We start from the raw sequence: 23,109 nt of genomic DNA, 5'->3' as shown, positions 1-23,109 counted from the left end.
GATTAGGGGTTAATATAACATGGACACACTTACATAAGGTCATTCCAATTACATTCAGACATTCACAAAATTAATTTATCAAGAGACCTACTATAAGAATCTCAAAAGGTTAAGACTGGCAAGCATCCTGAAAAAATAAAAATATTCCATCTTCAAAACTGCCTTTCACTTCTGATTTTCAAGTTTTACCACTAACAGCTATTACATTGCAGTACTTTGGATAATATGTTTTTTCCTAAAATAGTAATAAATATTTCTAAGGACAGCCATTAAGTTAAAAAAAAAAAAAAAAAAAGAGGCACATCTGTGTGTGTTACTCATGAGTGTAAATGTTAGGAAGTAGCGAAAAAACAGACAACTTGGTTAACTGAAAAGTCTTCAAAAATAAACAGGTTAGCTTATTTAAAGTCTGTCATAAGCACCTTTTTCGTATGATTAGGGTCGATAGTCTTTTGATCAGAATGGGCTGGCCTCCCTCCTTATGCTTGCCTTAAGCAAATGGAATTTGTGAAAGGTCAGAAATGAAGCTGGAAGGAGCAGAAAGAGCTTAGGATGAGGTAAAAGACAAAAACAAAAAGAAAGGCTCTCATCTGATGCTAAAGCCGGTCAGAAATGAGGAAGATGGTGGCTCAGAGAGCAAAACACAAGATATTTTAATTTAGAACACCTTTTCAACCCAAGTAACCTGAAAAGCAGGATCTGGAGTAAATTTTTTACTGGTATTACCCAGATAGGCATCTCCAACCCACTCTGCTATTCTGTGGCAGGTTTAATTTATTTGTTTTTAAACACAGGTTACATAGGTAAAGCACAACACTCCAACTTTTCAGAAGCAGGATAAGCATAACTAAAGTTTCAAAACCAAAAATTTATCTCATGAAAGAACCTTTCCTTAATCTAAAGGCAAATGAGTCCACTTGTATTTTGAAACACCCCTTTTTCTTTTGAATACAGAATGACAGTTATGATTAGGATACAGCCAGTCCAAGATGGAAGGTTTAAAGGGTACAGAAAAGTTAGTGACATTCAGCCTTCTCTGAAGTTTAACTCTTCAGACCTCAAGGCCCATGATAAACTGCATCTTCCCAGCCTCACTCTGTTTACCTTTACCCTGTGCTAAAAGCCTAATAGCTAACAGTTGAAAATCTGGCACCTTTCAGCATTTCTCCACTGAATTTACTTGGAACCATGCAAAGTTACAGTAGCTGAAAATTTAAAATATCAATTCAAATAATTGCAAGAGGTACAGCAAATTTGTTCTTAACTGTCCATAAACATCTTCACGCCTGTTACTAATGAGGGTGGGGTTTTTTGTTGCTTTTACTCATGAAATATCCTGAAGGAAAAAATACTTTTTGTTAGTATAAACATAAAAGATACAAATCTGTCTGAGATGTAATTATACAAGATAACAGCTCTTCTGAACTGGGCACTGAAAGATGAATTCAAACCTAAAAAGTTAGAGCAATGCAAACACGTCAGCTGAACTTCAGCTAGCGACCTCGTGAGCAATGAACCTCCTGATATTTCTATCCGCGTTACAGAACTGTTCAGGATCTCCAAGGATGCAATTTTAAGGTAATGACAGGTTTACAAAGGAATTTATTTTAGGATAAGAGCAGACCCATTTCCTCTTTCAGTATGCTTCCATATGCCACAAATAAAAAGATTTATCAAAGGATTTTTCCTCTCAAAGGTAATAAAGAGCTCTTTTTAACATCTAACATGGCATTCAAGCTTCTCCTGATGAATTGCATACTTCAGGGAAATTATTTTTTTTTCCATCCAGAAAAAAAATCCTATCACTTTTACCACAAAAATGACATTTTTCTTTGGAAAATTTTGTACATGTAGTTTGGAGGCAAAACTTAGTAAAATGTAGAAAAGCAGTGTTATCAACTCTGTTTTCAGTAGAAAACATAATGACATTGTAACTACAGAGCTTGGGTGTCTCCAAACTGGATATAGATCAACAAAGATGTGCATCTACAATGACTTTACTAAGAAATCTAAGAAGTTCTTATATAAAAGGAATCGGGATGAAACTTTTTCCAGTCAGCTTTACCCAAGGAGAAATATATCTGAGTAACACAGCCCTGAAACCACAAAAACGAGCCCTAGAAACATGAATGTAAAGAGGAGGTTCTGGACATGACTCCTCGAAGGAACCACGGCTGAAGAGCTACACTAAGCTTTCCCTTGCAGCTTTCTACGTCACCTTGGCAAACTGCAGCACCACTAAGTGATCATATTTAAATTTCAGCAACTCTTCCAACACCCAGCTCCAGAGCTGCCTAAATATTTCCTTTTAATTACTCTTCCTTGAAGAGAGAAAACAGATAAAATATATATTCACTCTGGAAAAGTTACAATGCAAGTAGTTTAGGATGTTTCAGTTTTAAGCAAGTAGACTTTCAAATCTTAGTAAGACCATTGCTCTGGTTTACATCACAAAATGGATTTGTGCCAGACAGGACTGTGTGTGCAGAGGGAGGAGAGAAACAGCTGAATCTCTCCAGAGGAATGTTATGCAATGGAGTTGGGCACCTACACGCTACTAAGGGCTTGGTTTGTGGTGTCTAGAAGTAGCAGAATATGCTGCAAAGCAGATGAAAGTAGAGACAGACACAAACTGCAAAGTCCTGCTTCCCTGCATAAGACACACTGAGAATGGAGCAGATGAGGAATGTTAGAGGCAGGAGAGAAGCAAGGGAGCATTAAGTTCATGTAGCACAAGAGCACCTGGAATAGCTCTAGGTCAAAACGATGAACACAGTAGTAGTTAGTAGCTGTGCTCCAAGAGCTGACGCAGCAAACTTTGTCACAGCAGGCTAGTCAGCTCTCTGCCCATCTGCTGCTTACTTTTACACATACCTGAATCCTGCACACCATGGATCAGTGGTGAAACCTCACGTTGAGAGGTGTCATTATGTCCAGTAAGTCTTTAAAAATCAAGTAAGCAAAGTTTTATCCTCTGCTAAGAAGTTTATGGTACAACCATAAAATGTCTGCCTGTTATCAAAAGGTGTAAGAAGTACCACATTGCTCAAAAGGCAGTAAAGGCTCCCATGGTATTTTATTTTCATTTAATTCAAGATTATAAATTACACCTCTGCCCTTTGAAGGCCTCAAACTTTATCCTCTTTTACTAACAGCTAAAATGAAGAATTAATCCTAGAAAGAAATCCTAAAAGTCATTGCACAGCTGTGCTTTCCAGCAAAGGAAGAGTAACTCAGGATCAAAACTCCTTACTAGGTTCTGTCAGGGCTGCTCTTCTGCTTAGGGAAAGGTCACTTTTCCTGCCCTTCCCACTGCATCCAGCAGTGCCCTTGACCAGAATTGGACGTGGAAGTACAACAGAATTGATGGCATACTCATTTCAGTCTACTGAACAGATTTCTGTTGAAGCAAAAGCTCCAAGATCTGATACAATGACCAGACATAGTCTTAATTCAGATTTCTATTACAGCTCTCCAAACTGACATTTATAAACCAGTAATATTTATTATTTTAGGAAACAGAATACAACCACAGTTCAACTTACTTCAAATCCAGTTCATGAAAGCATGTTTATGAGTTTGCTCACTTTTGAACCAAGCATTTAAATAGAACCTAGAAACTCATGAGGCCAGTTAGACTTAGGTGCCAAGTGAAAGCAATGCTGGCATAAATATATTAAACCCCCACACCTCTTCTTATGAGTCATATTCAATAATTAGAATTCTTTTGAAAAGGATACAAGGGTTGTTGTCATCAATGCTGCAGTTGTCCAGGATCAAGGGGATGCCATCTAACTCATAAACCTAAATAAAACCAGAAGTTTAATTTAACAGATGTCTCAACAACATTAATGACATTTCATGCAAGAAATATGTAAAAACATAACAGGGATGTTTGTTTCATCAAAAATATTAAACATGTTAACATAAATTGCAGAGTAAATCTGGTATTATCAACAGTATCACAAAATAGTAACACAAGCAGACATTAATTTCACATTCTTCCTTCATTTAGCATGTGTTTAACTGAGGCAGTGCCTATGTCGAGCTTCTCACACCAAGCCAGAAAAGCTGCTTACTGACAGCTCACGCTTGCTTCAGAAGGAAGAACCATGAAAATCTGAGTGAAAAAAACAGGGGGAAAAAAGCTGAAAAATACATATACACATACACACAAGTTAGCATGGGGCCATGTGTCTTCTGTATCTCTGCAGACTTCAAAAGCAACGTGTTACCTGTATGTACCTAAGCACAAATTCTTTATATCAAGAGACACTGACTTTTTGCTTTCGATAAGGTGTTCATTATGTTATTAGCAAAACAACAAAGATGAGATCTGTAATTTTTTATTTTCTATATATTCATACACATGTGAATTCACAAATTACACTAAAACATTTGTGTCTGTGGATGAGATAATAACAGAAAATCCTAACAGACTCACACATACATATACATCCACACTACCAAGAACTCAGGACAAGCTGATGTTATCAATAAATCTGTGGCATAATTATCTTAAGAAAAGTATATTCCATAAGAAATTTATCTAGATTTCTAAGGCACACTGTAACACCATACATCATCAGGCACATTTATAGCTTTAGAAAGTGTTACTTATTTAAATGAAAACTTGTTCTAATTATCTGCAAAATTTCAACCTTGGAAATACCTTCTTAAGGCATATAAGCATTTATTTTTTTTTAAGTTAAAAAAGTAGTTTCAAAAAGATTTGAGAGCATGAAGATTAATTGTTTATATTCTTATACCCATATATTATTTCTATTCTTTAAGTCACCCAGACACGTTCCTGGGCAACCTGATCTGCATTTAAGCAGGGGAGTTGGACAAGAGGTTCCTCCAGAAGTCCCTTCCAACCTCAACCATTCTGTGATAGCCAAATGGTACTTGTCAAAATCTTAAAATTCTTCAATTCCTTAAAATTTAATTTCAAACCAAGAACTGGGGGGCAAAGGAATTTAGACAGAACATCAAATTAGGTTGCGGCTTGATGATGGGATTCTCTCTTCCATCTTTTTTTGCCCAAAATAAGATGTGATTTTATGTACCATATAAAACAACAAATCACTGCAGGATGGATCAGCCTTCTGAAATGCAAGTTCTGTTGTAAGAGAGTAAAGTTGGGTAGGAAGAGATTTAGATTAGAAATCCAAAACAGACTATGGATCAGTAAAACCGAATTCAGAGACAAATCTGAGCACATCCCTCTTACAAGTTCCTTTCCAAATAATCTTATTGCAGGGTCTCAAGCTATAACATGAGAAAGTAACAGAGATGGATTGACAAACAGGCAAGGCTTACACGTGAGAAAAGCAAAGAGCATTGCCAGCTCTTAAGACCTAACTGGCACATCTGTGCTAACATGCGTAACTATACCTACATCAAATACAGTTCATAACGCAAGTTTTAAAATATTCATTTTTTCCACAAAATTTCTGTGTTCTCTCCAAAGGTCATGCATCATGTATGATATCATACTTCAAAGCTTGAACAAACTGACCTTTCAGTAATATGCTTGGGAAACATTAGTTCTTTGATTTTCATGCTGCAGCCAAACTCTGATATGCCTACAATGTTACCTTTTATTTTTCATCAGTGAAATGCTGAACAGTACAAATAAATCTAGATTAAGTGCTGTCAACTGAAATAAACCATGCAATCTGTTCCAGTTCGATTCAAACGAGACATTCGGTTAACAGAGTAAGTAAATATTCAGGGAAAATAAAATTTTAATTAAAATCCACACATGCTTCAAAAAGTTACGGCGGGAATATAATGAGATTCCTTCCAAGTTAAGTGGGAACAGAAGCAGCAAACCACAGCCTTAGTGATACCTTGATGTAAAAACCAGTTGCTAACTACCACTGCCTTACACATCCCACAAAGAGTGCCTTGAACATTGTATGATTAAATTGTACATATAATTTGACCAAGTTAGGCATCACTTTTGTCACCATGATGTCAGCTTTACTATGTCACCTGTGACTTATTACACGGTGAAATGAACCAAGGAAAAGAAACACAGAATCACAGAATCATTCAGGTTGGAAAAGACCCTTGGGATCATCGAGTCCAACCATCAGCCCGACTCTACAAAGTTCTTCCCTACACCATATCCCCCAACATCTCATCCAAACGACCCTTAAACACACCCAGGGATGGTGACTCCACCCCCTCCCTGGGCAGCCTATTCCACTCTCTGACCACTCTTTCTGGGAAACATTTTTCCCTAATGTCCAGTCTGAACCTCCCCTGTTGCAGTTTAAAGCCGTTCCCTCTTGTTCTGTCACTAATCACCTGTGAGAAGAGACCAGCACCAACCTCTCTACAATGTCCTTTAAGGGAGCTGTAGAGAGTGATGAGGTCTCCCCTCAGCCTTCTCCTCCTCACACTGAACAGTCCCAGCTCCTTCAATCTCTCCTCACAGGATTTATTCTCCAGGCCCTTCACCAGCCTCGTTGCCCTCCTCTGCACTCGCTCCAGCACCTCAAGATCTCTCTCGTATTGAGGTGCCCAAAACTGGACACAATACTCCAGGTGTGGCCTCACCAATGCAGAGTACAAACCTTACAATGTGTCCATCCAAGACAAATCTATATACTTCTCAGAGTGACTTGTGAGGCAAAGAGCTCTGACTCCTGAGTGACCACTACTAGAGAAGTTCCAGTCCATGCCAGCTGTTCCTGAACCACCCCTCATCCCCTGAAACAGCATTTTATGGTAACCTAGAATTCATATCAGTGTACTGTGATGATCTGGGGTGCAATGTGAGCCAGTACAGCCACTGCTCTGCATGTAGTGGAGCAATTTCTGCAACGTGAGTGCCACAGATAGTCAAAGGAAGGAATCACTGTCCCCCACCAGGCTGTCCCACTTGTATGTTGAGAGTCTCTCAAATCTTCTCACTCTCATCTGCCTGTAACCTCCCACACCAGCAGACTTTGTAAGTATCGAAAAACCATCATCCTAGGTCTCAACATCTTACACAGATTTATTTGGACTATACTGCCCAACACAAAAAGGTTAGCGAGTTTTTCCAACTAATTACTGGCCTCCAAGTTTTTCCTTTGAAGAGAAATGTCCATGAAATGCACAGCACACAGTAAGGCAGCAGAGCTTTTCAGGGATCTTCTGCAGGGCTTGGGAAAGGAGTCAGGATTGCACAAGCCTCAAGTCTCACTTTAAATAAGGTGCAAAAATATCCTGGGAGGAAAGCATGTAGGGGCTGGTGTGAAACTGGCTGTAATCCATCCAGATTCTGGAAGAAATTAGAGATAGAAACTAAGGGATTCAACAGTTCTGGTGTCTGTCTTGTAAAAATAATTGCTCACATTGGCCTGTGATACAAAAGATCACTAAACCTATTCTCCATTTAGACTATTGACAACATAGCTGGGCAATAACACGAAACTGCACTGGACTGTAACAAAACTACAAGGTCATTTTATTATGAAGAACTATAATACTTTACTCTGAGCTACACTGAAATAGTAAATGAAGCTGCAACCTATGTGTAGGCTGAAATCTCGACCATGTTTAAGTTAATTACAAAGGTTACTTAAGACAAGTTTAAAATTAAAAAAATACAGCCCTACACTAGTGAGCTCTAGTGCTTCAGTCAAGCCAGTACCAAAACTTTTGCCCTAATGTTATTATGTTGGTTTCTGAAATTGTTTTCTAAAAACCAGAAAAATAGCACATCCAGCATTCAATGGCAGGTATTCGTCTCTGTCAGTTAAAAGAAGATATCTTTCACCATATAGCTTTATACTGCTGTCCCACTTGTTTTCTGTACTTGCCTTTGAAACATAACGAAGATCAGTATCACACCAGTGAGAAATTGAAATGTATTACACTTAAAATAAGGTGCTTTTCCCAGTGACAAAATAACTGATAGTTTTTACTCCTTCTCTGTACCTGGAATTTAAATCCATTTCCATTACTTAAACTGGACCCTAAACAGAAGCCCGTGTAGGCAGAGGTGCTATATAAGTATTAAACAAGAGCTTACAAAAGTGACCAGCCCAGATTGTATATTCCCACTGTTCTCACAGCCAAGGAACAACATAGTGTTTTATTCGGATGGTTTGGGACATGTCAGTCCATAACCAATGAAAATATTCAGACCAAAATTAAAGCTTTTATGTTATCTTAACAGAATTTACATTTATTGACCTATATATAAATAAGGTCAGTAGCATAATTAAGGATAACTGCCTGAACAGAACTACTTCTGATAATCTCTCAGTTAATTATCATTAACTCAATTATTCACAGCAGAGCCCAGGAAAAACATAAATTAACCATAGACTGTTTCTTGAATCTTTCCCTCTAGCAACAATGGAGCCAAGCTCAGGGGTAAGAATTCAAATTCTCCGAGCATGACAGTGCTTGTTGCTGAATCTGCGTGCATCTACTAAAATGCAACTACAATCTCCAGGTCCAGCAACTATACAGACAGCAAGAGAAAACCTCCAGCACAAATAATCTCTTCAAAGAATCATTAACATTCAGGCATTAGTAACATTACCTAGTCAACTAAAAGAGTACTGTTAAGCAAAAAGAACATTTGTGCTTTTAGATAACAACATAAATTACTCTTCCACCAGAACGCAACCAATTCTCAGTCCTGAATCGATGCAGAAGGCAGGATGAGAGAAGTGTTTGTTTCAGCCACAGAAATGCTTCTATTTCTTAGAAGTTTTTTTGGTCTAACTCTAGATAAGCAAAAGGAAATGTGTTGTCACAAACAGAAGTGGACTACTAACAGTCTGAGTAATCCACGCTAACACTTGCTCTTCTTTTTACATGTTACAGACAAGTACATTGACAAATAGACAAATTTCTAGTTTGAGAGGTGGTTGGGGGTAGGAAACACTCTAGAAACAAGTCAAAAAATGGGAACAAGCAGGAACCATTTATAGGGAAAAACTCCAGGTAGGTCATTCATTACACATGCCAGTTTCCTACCAGAGGACAAATCTGTCTCCAACAACGGTCACCTTCAGAGTATTACATTTCAATTCACATTATGGAACTTAAAAGAAATAAAGGTTTCTGAGAGCAACAAAACTGGAAAACTTCATGTTTTTACGGACTTGGCTTCTTCACTTCACTCTTCGCAGCGCTCCTAGTTCTGTCACACAGCTAAAAGTGTCCAAAACCACGCAAGCAGCAGCACATGGTTCACAGGTACAGGTGTGTCGATAGGTTGCCAAACATCAGCCTTAGTTTGTAGTGGATCAGGGATTAAGCTGCCACTCCACAACTTCCCCTCTCATGACCGCTGCTTTGGGTTTCTCATTTACCTATCTGCTGATTCTCATGAGGCAAAAAGGAGTATAACAATATTTCTGATACCCCTATTTCTCTGACAAATTTGATTTAAACTGGCTAATGGATATAAAAGCTGGGGAAGGTAAAGTAAGGAAGAAGGGGAAGAATAACACTGCTGGGATGGCATGAACACAGAAAACCTGAAGAACATATTGAGGTCACAGACAACAAACCGATTGACTATATTTTCTGTTTTCTCTTAGTAGTCTAGATTACTGAAATTATTATAAACTTCTCAAGAGCCGAATCATCAAGATATTAACATCCATCTTACGTGAAACAACAGCATCCTAAGCTGTATCAACAGCAGCATAGCCAGTAGATCAAGGGAAACAATTATTCTCCTTGGTAGTCATTAGACAGCAACGCACTCAAGGGGCTGAAGCTATGCCATATGAAGAGAGGTTGAGGGAACTGCTTTGAGGAAAAGGCTCCAGGAGAACCTGACGGCAGCTCTCCCATACCTACAAAGAGGTTACTAAGAAGATAGAGCTGCTCTCCTGACTCAAGTTCACAGTCGTTTAGAGAAAATACGGTCGTAAAAATGAAACTGAAAAGGTTCTGACTGGATACATGGAAAAACTTTTTTCTATGAGGATGTGAAGCAGGTTGCCCACAAACACTGTAGGCTCTCCATTTGGAGATCTTCAAGACTTGTCTAGAAATGCTGTGAGCTACCTGCTCTGAATTCAGCTTCGAGCAGGAGATTGGACTACAGACCTCCTGATATCCCTTTCAGCATGAATGACTGTGCGAGTCTAAGACTTTTCCAGCTCACTCCAACAAAAATGAAAGGTCTAAGACCATGGAAAGAAGCATAAGTCCATTCTCTTCCTCGCATTAGTTCAAGACCAGATTCCTTCTACCCTAATACAACCTTTTCTTGGTTATAAAGCTGGAAAAAGTTGTCAGAAACAATTTTTCAGAGTATGTAACAAACAGAAACAGTGCTAGAAAAAATATGATTCTTGCCCATTGGTTGAATAATCCTGCATATTCACTGACTTCACATGACAGAGAAATCTTAAAATAATTTCTATTTTGGATGCCAGATCATTCACGTAAATTTATTCCTATTAACTCATGTAACTCTGAACTAACGCCTGAGTAAATATAAAGGATTCCTCAATGCACAAATAACTGTACAAACCAAGACAACTTCATGTTTTCTAGAGTAAAAGGTAAGAATCTTGCACAATCCAATATACTGAAGAAATATCTGGTCTGACTAGGAAGAAAATAAAGGAATAAAAGTGAGGTCTAAAAACCACAATTCATGAAAAAAAAAAAAGCAGTGAGATCATACACAACATGGTTAACCTACAGCAGAAGCTTGCTAGTGAACAAAATAACCTTTAGCCAGCTTCAAGGAAAAAAGTATGTTCTATTATGTACATCCAGGAGGATGAGAAGTAGTGAGCCTAACGAACAGAAGGTTCACATTACACATTCATAAATATTTTTAAGAGTAATGGTCAGTCAAGCACTGCAATACACCGAAACACAAGTCTCAAATACTCCTGGAGCAGTCTCCAATATTGCAAGACTCCACAAATGACCTGGCAATTCTTAACCGTGAATACTCTAGCCAGTCCTGCTCTGGACAGGTGAATGGTTACGATCCTTTGAATCCCTTCCGTCTCTAAGTCCGCATAACTTTCTTGGACAGAAAATCGTATTTGAATAAATCATGTCAAAGAAAAGTGATCCAATGAAATACACGTTGGGGATTTGTTGCCAATCTTTGGTCGTCGCTAAAGATACATTTAAGTCTTAGTCCTTCTCAAAGTACCACATGAGGACTGCATAATGGCTGTGTAATGAGAAATATACCCTTCAGGCCCTGTCACCAAACAGGCTGACCAACAGGAGTCAATTCTCCTCCGAGACCTGCTCAACAAGATAGGTAATTAGTAATTAAACATCCGGGCAGAATCCACCTTTTGATTTGAGTAACAGAGCGGCTTAATAAGAGTAGGAATATATCAACTGGTTCGGTTCACAAATTGGCTCCTCTGCAGCTATGATGGTACCGAAAAATGTTGTTTCATTTGTGAGTCTCAGGGGTTTGTTTTGTTTTGTTTTGTTTTTCCAATCAGCAGAAGTGACAGGAGATACACAGGAGATTCTGCCTCAGAGGACAAAAGAACACTTTAATCCCTTAGTGTGAGTGGATTCCTAGGTCTACTGCAGACTACAGGCACTTTGGCTTAGAATAGAGGCAGCTGTGGCTTGCGGCAACCAAGTCTATTATTGGAGTTCACCACATCCTGCAGATCTACTGAAATACTTGTGGACAGAGACTCCTTTCTCCAGGACATCACAGCAGGCTTGCTTAGCTAGTTTGAGAGCTCCTCGCACCAGCGTGAATGACTGAGAGCTAACAGAGATCTTTATACATCCATTTCAGTCAAGGCCGTGTCCCCAGAATACTCATCCACCTACTACACTGTTTAGGTAAACACGTATTTAACATTTTAATGTGTGACATTCAGAAATCATGGCAATAATACTTGTTGCTCCTGCTACATTAATTTCAAATATATTCTCCCTCTTTCAGCATTATTTCCTGGAGAGACATGAGGTTTATTTCAACTCTCCCAAAAGACATGACCCTTGGCTCTTTCTGGGAGATTAAAAAAAAAAAAATTTAGAAGAAAAAAAATCTTAGAATCTAAAAGCAGGATTTCCTTTGTGATGTCCTAAAACTCTTCCAAGGAGAACTGGTTTGGAAAATGATGGTTTTGGCCTTACTGAGGGGTAAGGGAAGAGAAGAGAACATAAAGGTACCAAGTACACAATCAGGACTGAGCCAAAACAAGCAGAAGCTAGAGTGTCCAGCTACTAGGAGAGGGTAACAAGCCATCTCAGTTGCTGAATAATTTTTTCCGCTAGTCTTTCCAAGGGCAAAACACAGGAGTTTCCAGCCATTGAGATGATAATATAAACACTTGAGAATTCAGAATAGGTTCCCGCAAGAGACAGTAACACAATTGGTTCATTTGTTTTTTAAACAATTCAGCTTTCATCATTCACTTATTTACAGTTCCTGAAACAGAAGCCACTTTTCGGTAACAAACTGATGCTGCTATGAGGAGCAGGCTCTTAGCTCTTTTTTGGTTTAGATCTGCTACTTAACGTGGATAAAGTAAAGTCCAACACAGGACAGATTTCGCTTGAACCAGACAATAATTGCTAGTGTGGTCTTTGCCTATCCTGGCAGCAGCAGTAAGAGAAAACAATGATGCTAAGCGTTATCCAGTATTAATCCCCTGCGCTTTGTATCAGTTGAATTTGTACAAATTTCCATCAACAACAGAGTATGTCTCTCTACTTCTAGTCACTATCTTATTCTCAGTCCACTAAAACCAGTAATCAGAGGGTCTTAGTTTGCTGATTTCAAATCATTGCTATAAAAGATGTTCTCCTAAATTTTTCCTTTCGTCAGAACAAAAAAAAGCAAGTTAAAGGAAATTAAGTGTAAGAATTAGCTACGTGACTAGAACTGGGCTGAGGACACAACTTTTACAAGATAATCAAAATTCCAAAATTGTACTTTGTTCCAAAGCAGAGTGAAAACTGAAGACTTCAAATTACTCCAAAGTTCTGAAAAAAATACAGATACAAAGTTTGGTTAAGTCACATGATTCATTTCAGCTGTTTTAATCCCTACTGCAATAGGAAGTTCCAAGTCACTCTGGCAAGCTGCCACTGTTTTGGTGGCTATGGTATTTTTGTCTTCCATGTCAAGCTTTACAAAGCATTTTCAGCATCTCTCAATTAACATGAGGGACTTTTTTTTTGTTGGTTGTGTATACTTTGTGTGTGTGTGTGTTTTTGTTTGGCTATTTTTTCTCTTCAGTTTCACATTTTATATTATGTTGGAATAGCTCTTCTTCTGGAACAAAAATTCCAGGCATTCTATAAAACACCCCAATTTTGAAAATCATTGACATTGACAGAAAAAATAGATTACCACAGGATGCTTCTGTTGAAGACTTCCTCATTACCGTACTACACATGATCACACACTCTTGTAGCCAAAAATCAGCACAACAGTCTTGTGACTCTATTAACCTCTTCGCTCTCTTAGTCATGTCAACTTTGGTACTTAGTTCATTTCTCCCCCAGCAGCCTGCACACCTGCTTTGCTGCTACCTTCTCTCAACATTCCAATTGCTCCCTGAATTCCAGTTCAGCTGAAATACCCCGAAAACCACCACTTAGAGTGAGTGGGAATGGAAAAGGAGGAAAAGCAATTCAAATTCATACCCTCTTTGGAAGAATACACAGCCTCACTGAGGCCACATGTCACCACTCTCCCACATTTCAACTGTATTCCAAAATTGCTTCCCCTCCCAACATCAAGCATTACAATTCTTCCTTGGAAACTTCTGAATTCAGCAAGCAAAAATAAATGCCAATCAGATGTTCTGTGTTCTAATGATGACTTTTGTTGTGTCCAGCATTACTTAGCATTCTCCTTTTATTTCACTTTGAGCCAAGGGTTTAAAAAAATTCCATGTCAGATGTATAAATTCATCTGTGGCAAAGACAGAACACACAATACTCAAATCATGAAAATAACATGTGAGAAGAGATCTAGGATAATTTCAAAATGTACAAGGATTTGTGCTGGTGATTGCCGCGTTTCACGGTGAAATTCTGCAGCTAAATACAACAGCATGCCACGCTGAATTGCGGCACTCGGAGTGCACGACAGACTCAAGACTAAAAGCAAAGTACCACAACCACCCAAGTGGTGGCAGTTTCCTGTAATTCCCCAGAGTTTCCTACTGCAATTATGAAGTGACTTTAATAGTGACAAAATGTTTTAAGGAACTGTAAAGAATAAGTTATTGAGTGTATTTATATCACCCCAAACTTCATGGTCAAGGGAGGGTGGGAGGAAAGAAAAAAAAAAAGAAAAGAGAAAGCTGGTAGTCTAGAAGATTGGAAACAGCACATAGACATTATTAATGGCATTCACTATTCTCTGTTTCCACATTCCCTCGTATGCAGAGCTTCCAAGATTTTAGTGACGGGTCAAAGAACAAACCATTAATTTGCTAGTACGTGGGTAAAGGACGCGCACTCCATTACATGCTAAGTATAAAACTATCCTTGATGATAATTAAATTTTTCACTAGGCTAAAGCATAATAAAATAAAGCAAGTGTTTCAGGAAAGGACAGTAAAATGCCTTTCTAGAACTCTACAGAAATTGTAAATGGTAGACCGCAGGACCTGGCTGACTACTAAAGCCGCAAGACAGTTTAACAGTGTTTACTGCTTGTGTTTTAAATCAGACCAGTCAGGGAAGCCCCAGCAGTCTGCAGCCAGCCATACAACTCCATCACTTAAAACTGCAGTAAACAATACTTCTCACTGACCAATGCCCATTTCATACTCCATTTTATACGAAATTTTACATTTTCCAAAAAACAGATAAATAACAAAACTATGGTCCTTTTGAAAGAAAAAAAAAAAAAAACCACACCAAATCTTGCAATTACAATTTGCTTTGTTTCAGGAGGAGAGATGTGGTCTCAATTTGCTGCCGAGCAATACGTACAGCCTACTGGGGATGGTTTCCATGGAGGCAAATGCAGGTGCAAATCAAGCCTCGAGTTGGGAGGAAAGAAGCTTTAGACATACACTGTTCTGCTGAGACCAATTCATACCTTCTTCTCAGTAACTTTTTCCTTTATGATGCCTTCAAGTCAGAGTATTCTTCATCCAAAATAAAAGAGGTGGCATGTCATTTCAAATACAAGGCAAAGCAAATACACTTTCTTTTGTTTTTCAAAAGTAATTCATTGGCTTCCTTTTTATTTTATAACCTGGTACAAAATATCAATCCTGGTCTAAGTACTTCCCTGTAAATCCCTTTCATTTCTTCCTCCAAGTCATTTTATAACAGAAATTTATTTTAGTCTCAATACACAAATAAATCCCAATAACTTTCACTGGAACATTCAGGAAAAGTAAGAGAAGGTTGAAGTGTTCAGCTGAACTTCATAATGAGGACTAAGTCCTCTTTTAAATGTCATCAGGCACCAATCTCTTTCACAAGCTCTATATACTCAGCTATCAGTTTCCTCCCATATTATCTAGAAGAACAGCAATTGAAACCTACCACTTTTACTTCATATATAGCAATAACAGACTGACTGATGTGTTGGGGTTCATGTATTTAAGTTTCTTACGCTGCTTTTTGGTACTGTGCTTCTGTAGAAAGAATCTACTATAAAGTAAAACAAATTGTAAGCAATGTCAAAAAAAATAAATTACCATAAATTATTATAAAATGAACACAGCAACTTTTGGTTCAGTTTAGCATTGCGTACAAGTCAGGTTGAATTTATTTCTTCTTGACTAAAATAACGCCACAAACTACTTCAGCAACATTTTTACTGAGACAACTATAGTCACACATTTTATGAATAAAAATCCCTTGTGGTTAAGAACTTTGCCTGAAGAAGATACTCTCTTGAAAACAGAGTATCCCAGACAGACTAAATAATTTCCCACATGCTGAAACTGAACTTTAAAAGAAAACAGAAGACTCAGCGACGTGTTTAAAAATTTCATAGTATTAATGGAAGGGAAACTGGGGCATGAGAGAAACACTTTTTAATGGAAAAAGTGTTCAAATGCATGAAGAGAGGCTTTATTCAAGTTAACGATCAGTAACATGATGTGTCTGTTCTTCTCACTTTATGGCACCCTGTGAAAAACAATGACTATTTCAACAATTATAAATCTGATTTTCTGTAATCAAATTTGATTTCTCATCAGCTGTGTCTTACATAAACTAGTCATTTAATGAGAAGTAGAGCTGTACTAACGAAGGTGTTTTGAATCAACAACTATTACGGAGTGGCTAGCAGCACTGTATGCTAATATGAAACTTGGAAAATATCAATGCATGGGAAGATGACAAACGAGACTTTTCTGTTATTTAAAGAGAAAAATATTAACTTAAGGTTTGTAAACCAATACAGTTGCACTTAAGTGTTATGCTTTATCAGCTTAACTAAATAAGTGGAGGAAATCCCTGTGCACACATACTATTCAAGCATTTAATGTTCCTCATATTGCAGAACAAAAAAAGGTTTTACTTGGGTTTAGGGTCTTTTTTACAGCTTTTATACAAACAGAACTAAATCCTTAACAATTCCAGGATTTTTCTAGTAATGGTGTTTCATTTTTAACTGAAAAAGAAATCTGAATGTTGATTTTTAAATGACTGTTCATTGTTCTTGATACTTGCAACCCCTTTTGCTAATGTAACTGCAGTTAAAAATAACTGCTGGAGAGTTTTCCCACTGACAGTCATTACAAAGTGTGATTCTGGCGGCGTAAAGTTTTCATAACTTTTCCATTATAGTTTTAGAAACTTCCAAATTGCCAAACCACAAAAGGATTCAGAAAACAAGCCGAATTACACTCTAGGTTAAACTGGTGTAATAGCTCAGTACTTGGGCCCTTCAGGAGTTATCCACAAACATACCAATATATGAGCAGAATAAATTCTTGCACCTTACACTACACCCCTGTGACAGCTGAGGAAATCAGTTATCAAATTACACGGTCCACTTGCTTCATAACCCAGCCCAACTACATTCTGAAATGCCACTGCTGACTGAATACCTATCCCCTGGAGCACCCTTCGACAAACAGATAAATGCAGTACTTAACAAAGCTCTCCTGCAGGTTGAGAGCTATCTGTGTTTTGAAAACTATTTTCAAAGAAAACAAACTACTGAAAAGGGTTAGGAACTAGGGAATGTCAGGAGGTTAATGCAGAAGCAGGGCACAGCAGCTTCAAAACCACGCGCTGCAATTCAAGAGATCTGCAAAGGAACTAGAAAGGAGTTGTCAAGGGTTTACCTACACAGAACGTCTTGAGGTGGGAGTCTCCACGGCCCAAGTCAATTCATCTGAAGACCCCCAAGGTCTAATTCTTCTTATTGTGATCAAAATAAGTACAAGAATCATTACAGGAGATGCAGAACATCGGGTGGAAGGAAGGAGAAGAATAATCAACCTCATCTTAGGTGAACAATACGCTAGCGAAGCCTGAAGGCTGCAACAACCTTGGGTCATTCCAACTCATTTCAGTAGAGTTTCTAATTGCATTAACCCAAGAGATGCAGAGCCAGGATGCCGGGCTTCAGCACCGCCTTGTGGTTGCCATTTCTTGCTGTACTTTTTGGATGGTGCCGGAGGGGCTGTTGGCTCATGACAGTGAGCACTCCTCCGGACAACATTCAGGAGTGGCTGGGTATATAGTGCAGGCTGTGGGCTCTTCCCAAGCAGAAGTATGGGAAAGGCAGTTCTGTGATTTGATTTTGTTGGGGGAAGATTATGGTGAAGGAAGAGAAGCCCATAAAGGAGAACACTGTCATGGAGACGTGAGCCATGACAAACTCTGCAACTTGCCCTCAAGGCTAGAAGTGGTCCCTAACACACTTTACTTGCTGTACCCACTAGGGACTGGCCCAGTCCTCATGTGACACTGACTGTGTTTCTTTGCTGACGATCCAGACTTACAGAAAGTCAAGTGATTATTCTCTACATCTACCTGAAATTCTAAGAATACACATTTTCTTTTAATGATTCACCAAACATAACCTTTGCACAGGATCAGATTCTCTTATTAAGATAAATTTAGCCACCTTGTTGAGATTAAGATCAGCTTTACATTTAGAAAACACAAGAATCCTGATGTTGTGATTTATATGTCTATAAAAGCCATATATTTAGTATGCATGATATACAATAACTCAGGTATGCATGCTCTAGCACTAAATTTCATGCTGAAAGCTTGCTAATGCCTCAGGCGATGGAGCGAGATGATACATGAAGCTGTATATAAGGAGACTGCATACTAGTTTCTTAATTTACCTCTAAATTACAACTACCAGAGGTTTTTTTGCGTATTTGTGCCTCTAAATGTCTTGCAGCCTGGTAATAATAACCGCAGGTACTATGAAAGTAAAATTGCCAGCTTCTAGCTGAACTCATATATCCACGATGAACAGAATTCTAAGTTTTTTAATTTGTAAAGGTGGTGTTCAAATAGTTTTAAAAAATCATTGATAAATGTATCCTTTCACATGGTCAATTTACATGAAAATAATTGTGCAGAACAGGGTGTGTATATATATCCCCAGGCACTATGCCAATTGTTTACAAAATTTTAAATGTTCTGTTTAGCTTTATTTACATTGTTATTTCCTTTCTTGCAACAGATCATTAATTTGATTACAGGTCTGTACCTATGAAGTCAAGACTGCAGGTTCTAACTGAAAAAGTTCTTGTTTCAAGACACAGTTTCATTACTCTACATTAAGTAGCATGTTATTAAATATATCACGTTATTAAAACTTCATTAAAGGAAACCTACACGTGCACAGCAACTCTTCCTAGCGAGTCCATTAAAGAAAAAAACATTTCATATGAGAGCAGAGCTGGAGGGTACATTTCAGTAGCTGAAATTTGTACCAGAACAAATGCAATCATAAAATTAGAAACATTTTTAAAAAATCCTTAAGATCTGCAAGTCACTATTTTTTTTTTTTTAAAGAACAAAGACAACTTCTATAGGAGTTTATTAATAAATACTGTTTTCTTTGAAGTTGATTTTCAAAGGGACAGGTCGACACTTTTATAGAAAAGCCTGCAGGAGCAGGTTGACAGTAATGGTGGGTCAGAAGGTGAGAGAAGAAAAAACACTGAATCAGAACCTCAATCAGCTGCCACCAGATTGATCTACTGTAGGGACATTAAAAATGACATTTTTACTTTTAAAATTAAGAAAGCATTTTTAAGCTTTTTTTCTCAGCCAGTACAAATTCTAAAAGCACTTTCAAAAAAATGCATTACATGGTGAGGTGCTCATGAAATTGCTCGACTCAAAGGCTGGAATTAAAAGGTGACACTCCCAACCACCAAATACTCCAATTGGATCGCAAGTTCCAGAAGAACTGGCATGAGAATGCCCTCTCAAATTGCATCAGCTTCTCATGACTGGAGCTGCGAGGAACACAGAGCCGAGACAACTAAATAGACCTGGTTAGAAAATACCAAGGCAGTGACGTCTAATTAAGTTCAAGGCAACATAACTTAGGTGCAAGTTCAAGGGAACTTACCAATTTATTATTAATTTTCACTAAACTGTTCCCATTTTTGTTGCAGGCAAAACACTGCATTTTTATTTATTTATTACTACAATACTGAACAACTGCCTGAAGTAAAGCCCTTCAGTATTTCCAGGGTCAAGTGTGCAAACTTAACTTTGCTGGACTAAAGGGTGAAAGCATTTTTAGAAAAGCTGGAAACTGTCCTATGGAAAATTGCAGGCACTGAAGAGCTCCACAGGTAGCAACCCTCCTTTTCTAAAAAGACAGGGGAAAAAAAAAAAAAAAAAAAATCATCGATTTGGAGGTCATTTACCCTTACTAAAACTCAACGGAAATGTCGCCAACTTCCATATGAATTCACTGAGCTCCATAACTGTGGTCTAGAACAGTAATTTCTAGACCAAAATCTAAATCCTTATTTTGTCATAGCTAAGATTAATGTCAAACCAAAGCAGACTGTAATGCTAAAACACACAAAAAAAGAAAGCAACTCAATACTTAGTTTATGACAGATACAAAAACTTTTATTTTCTCAAGATGAAGCCAATCCTCATATTAAGTCCAGTTTCTATATTTCACTTGAAACATCAGTCAGATTGTAATAAATTAAAAATATTAAAGCAACCTGAAATATTGCACACATCACCTCAAAAATTACTAGACTGGAATGAAGCACACTGGATATTTTTCCTTTAGAGGCAGTCAACTATCTAAAATTTTTTGTTACACTTAAAAGCAGCAAAATCATACTTTTGAAGTTACACAAGCAGAATGAATCTCAAACTCAAATTAAAATACTGCAAAAGCCTTGGTTATACTCATTCATATTGCAAATAGATCCCTTATACTGGGTGTTCTGTTCCTCAGAAAACTGTCATCAGGGGAATATAATTTCCATGGTTTGTATCATATCTAAATTGCACAGTGTGATACATACACTGTTCAAGACTTGCACAGTTTTGGCATTCATAGTCTTCAAAGTACTGCTGGCTTGCAAAGTAAGATTTTTTCAGCCTCTAAATTCATGTAATTTATGTTCATACAAAATTTTTCATGTTTTCAAGTATCAGTGCTGTTTCTTTTTTTTTTCTTTTCACATCAAAACTGATCCATAACTCATTTTTAGCAAAGTCCATTGAGAGATGCCAAAAACCAGCATCTTGCCATCAATGAAAATAAGATCTAACAAGGTACACAGAACTTATTCTATAGTTGTTTTTTAAAAAAAAAAAAACCTAACAATGCAACTTTTTTCCCAGGAATAGAACAAAAGTTACGATTCTTACTCAAGAGATTAATTAGTCTCCTATTTGAAAATCTCTTTCACAGTATATACGAGTAAAGCAATGTAAACACTGCTTGTGGGAAGATCAGTAAATCAAAGATGAACAATTCGTTTCAACCAAAAATAACACCCCTCTTCTGTATTTTTTCCAAAGTCGTCGCCACACAGTAGTATACTGAAGCAACGGATCAGTGTGTGTGTACGTGTATATATATACACCTCTATTTATGTACGTATATAGAATCCCAGATGGTTTGGGTTGGAAGGCACCTTAAAGATCATCTAGTTCCAATCCCCTGCCCTGGGCAGGGACACCTTCCACTAGCTCAGGTTGCCCAAAGCCCCGTCCAACCTGGCCTTGAACCCTTCCAGGGAGGGGGCAGCCACGGCTTCTCTGGGCAACCTGTGCCAGGGCCTCACCACCCTCATCATCACAAATTTCTTCCTTATATCCAATCTAAAACTACCCTCTTTCAGTTTAAAACTGTTACCCCTCGTCCTATCACTACAGGCCCTGGTAAAAAGTCTCTCTCCATCTTTCTTATACACCCCCTTGAAGTACTGAAAGGCTACAATAAGGTCTCCCCAGAGCCCCTCTCAGCCTCTCCTCACAGAGGAGATGCTCCAGCCTTCTGACCATTTTCGTGGCTCTCCCATGGACCTGCTCAAACTGGTCCGTTTCCATCTTGCACTGGGGTCCCAGAGCTGGACACAGCACTGCAGGTGGGGTCTCACCAGAGCACAGTAGAGTGGGAGAATCATCTCTCTTGACCTGCTGGCCACACTTCTTTTTCACATATGTAATATATATTTATATTCATGTATATATTTTATATGTACACACACCCATCCCCATATATTTATATAAAATTATACAGATTACAGATAGCAAACCAGAAAATAGCTAATTTCTATTGATTATCAATTTCCCTATTCCCTAGAATTATGGAAGATATTCCATTTCATAAATGAGAACAATGAACAATAAAACACCTTGACAGAAAGGCTATATTTCCAATTTCAGAAACAAATTGTTACAAGTGTGTGGGTTAGTGCTCAAAGTGCATGCAAAACAAAGCACTCTTCTGTACCTCCTCAGATCACTAAACTTTTATACCTACAGGACATTTATAACCCACCAGAATGATAACATAAGAGTTATTATATTGAACTTCAATTTTGTTTTATCTTGCAAAGAATGACTTTGGTCAAACCATCCCTTATTTGTGTATCCCAACTGCCAACGGTTTCTATACCTATTTTAGCCATTTGCAACATGCACACAGACATTTATTTTCTCTCAATCAGTGGCAAAAAAGGGCATTTCTGAATTTCAGACTGTGAGGATACATCTGAAAATTTAGTAAGTCAGTCTTGGAGACAAGGGTTGTTTGGATACAACCCTGCTAGAGTCCACAGGAGCCTGTGTCAGTGTCTGGAAGGTGAATAAATAGATGTGCAATGCTGTTGTCTATTCAGTTACTCTCTCATGCTAAACCCACAGGGATCCTCCACCTGAATATACATCAATTATTAGCAAGCACCTAATCTTATCCTACGGAGGGATCACCTTATGAGCGAGAAGACAAACCACACTGGAGGCACAGGTTTCTTCTTTCCTTAGAGAAGAGCTTCACATCAGGATATGGGATGGCAGCAACGAGTCCTGTGATGTTTTCTGATGGAAATGCTTGGAGGGAAGATGGAAGGAATCTTGCTAGCAGTCTCTAATCAACTAAAGCTTAATACCTACAAATCAAGCCATCATCTTGACTTTTGCAAATTTAGCTCATTCTGCATTTCACAAACAGCAGAGGATTAATTCAACATCTTCTTGGTGCTCTGACTTTCAGCACAGAGATCACTTGACATAGTACTTTGAAGTTGCTCCCACCACTACAACATCTAAATATAGGCAGAGCTCTATTCAGGGAACTTAAACTAATGCCCAACTGTTCTTCCAGTGTCTTTATTAGATCTTTGGTCAATGTCCCTTCAAAATCCTTCCAGCAAATCACTTCTGCCATAACAGTCTGAACAAGTCTGACTGACTGCAATTATGATGTGTGAACTTGGGAGACATGCAGTTTTAAACATTTAAATGCTCATTAATGAGGTAATTTTTATCTCTGCTACTTCTTTATGGAAATACTGAGCTGTTTTGATTAAAGAATAGAAATTTTTCAAAAAGCACAGTTAATGTGAATTGCCAAAATAAAGATATCAGTAGACTGTAAAGGGAATAGTGCTCTGTTCTCCCTCAAAACACAGATGGAAGATCCTCACTACTTATAAAGTCCTTAAACAATGTAAGAAC

General features: G+C 38.0%; 1 protein-coding gene across 3 annotated transcripts in view; it reads right to left on the bottom strand.

Annotated features, from left to right (window-relative positions):
* ATXN10 (ataxin 10) overlaps positions 1–23,109 on the bottom strand; it is a 103,820-nt gene that overhangs the window by 13,482 nt on the left and 67,229 nt on the right. For all 3 annotated transcript variants that reach the window (XM_074825626.1, XM_074825627.1, XM_074825629.1), the window contains one exon: positions 3,741–3,804. In XM_074825626.1, the coding sequence (XP_074681727.1) occupies positions 3,741–3,804 (64 nt within the window). The remainder of the gene's footprint in view (positions 1–3,740; positions 3,805–23,109) is intronic.

This window comes from Strix aluco, chromosome 5 (assembly GCF_031877795.1).
Source record: "Strix aluco isolate bStrAlu1 chromosome 5, bStrAlu1.hap1, whole genome shotgun sequence".
In the NCBI taxonomy this organism is placed as follows: domain Eukaryota; kingdom Metazoa; phylum Chordata; class Aves; order Strigiformes; family Strigidae; genus Strix; species Strix aluco.
This window is presented reverse-complemented; position numbering and strand designations above follow the sequence as displayed.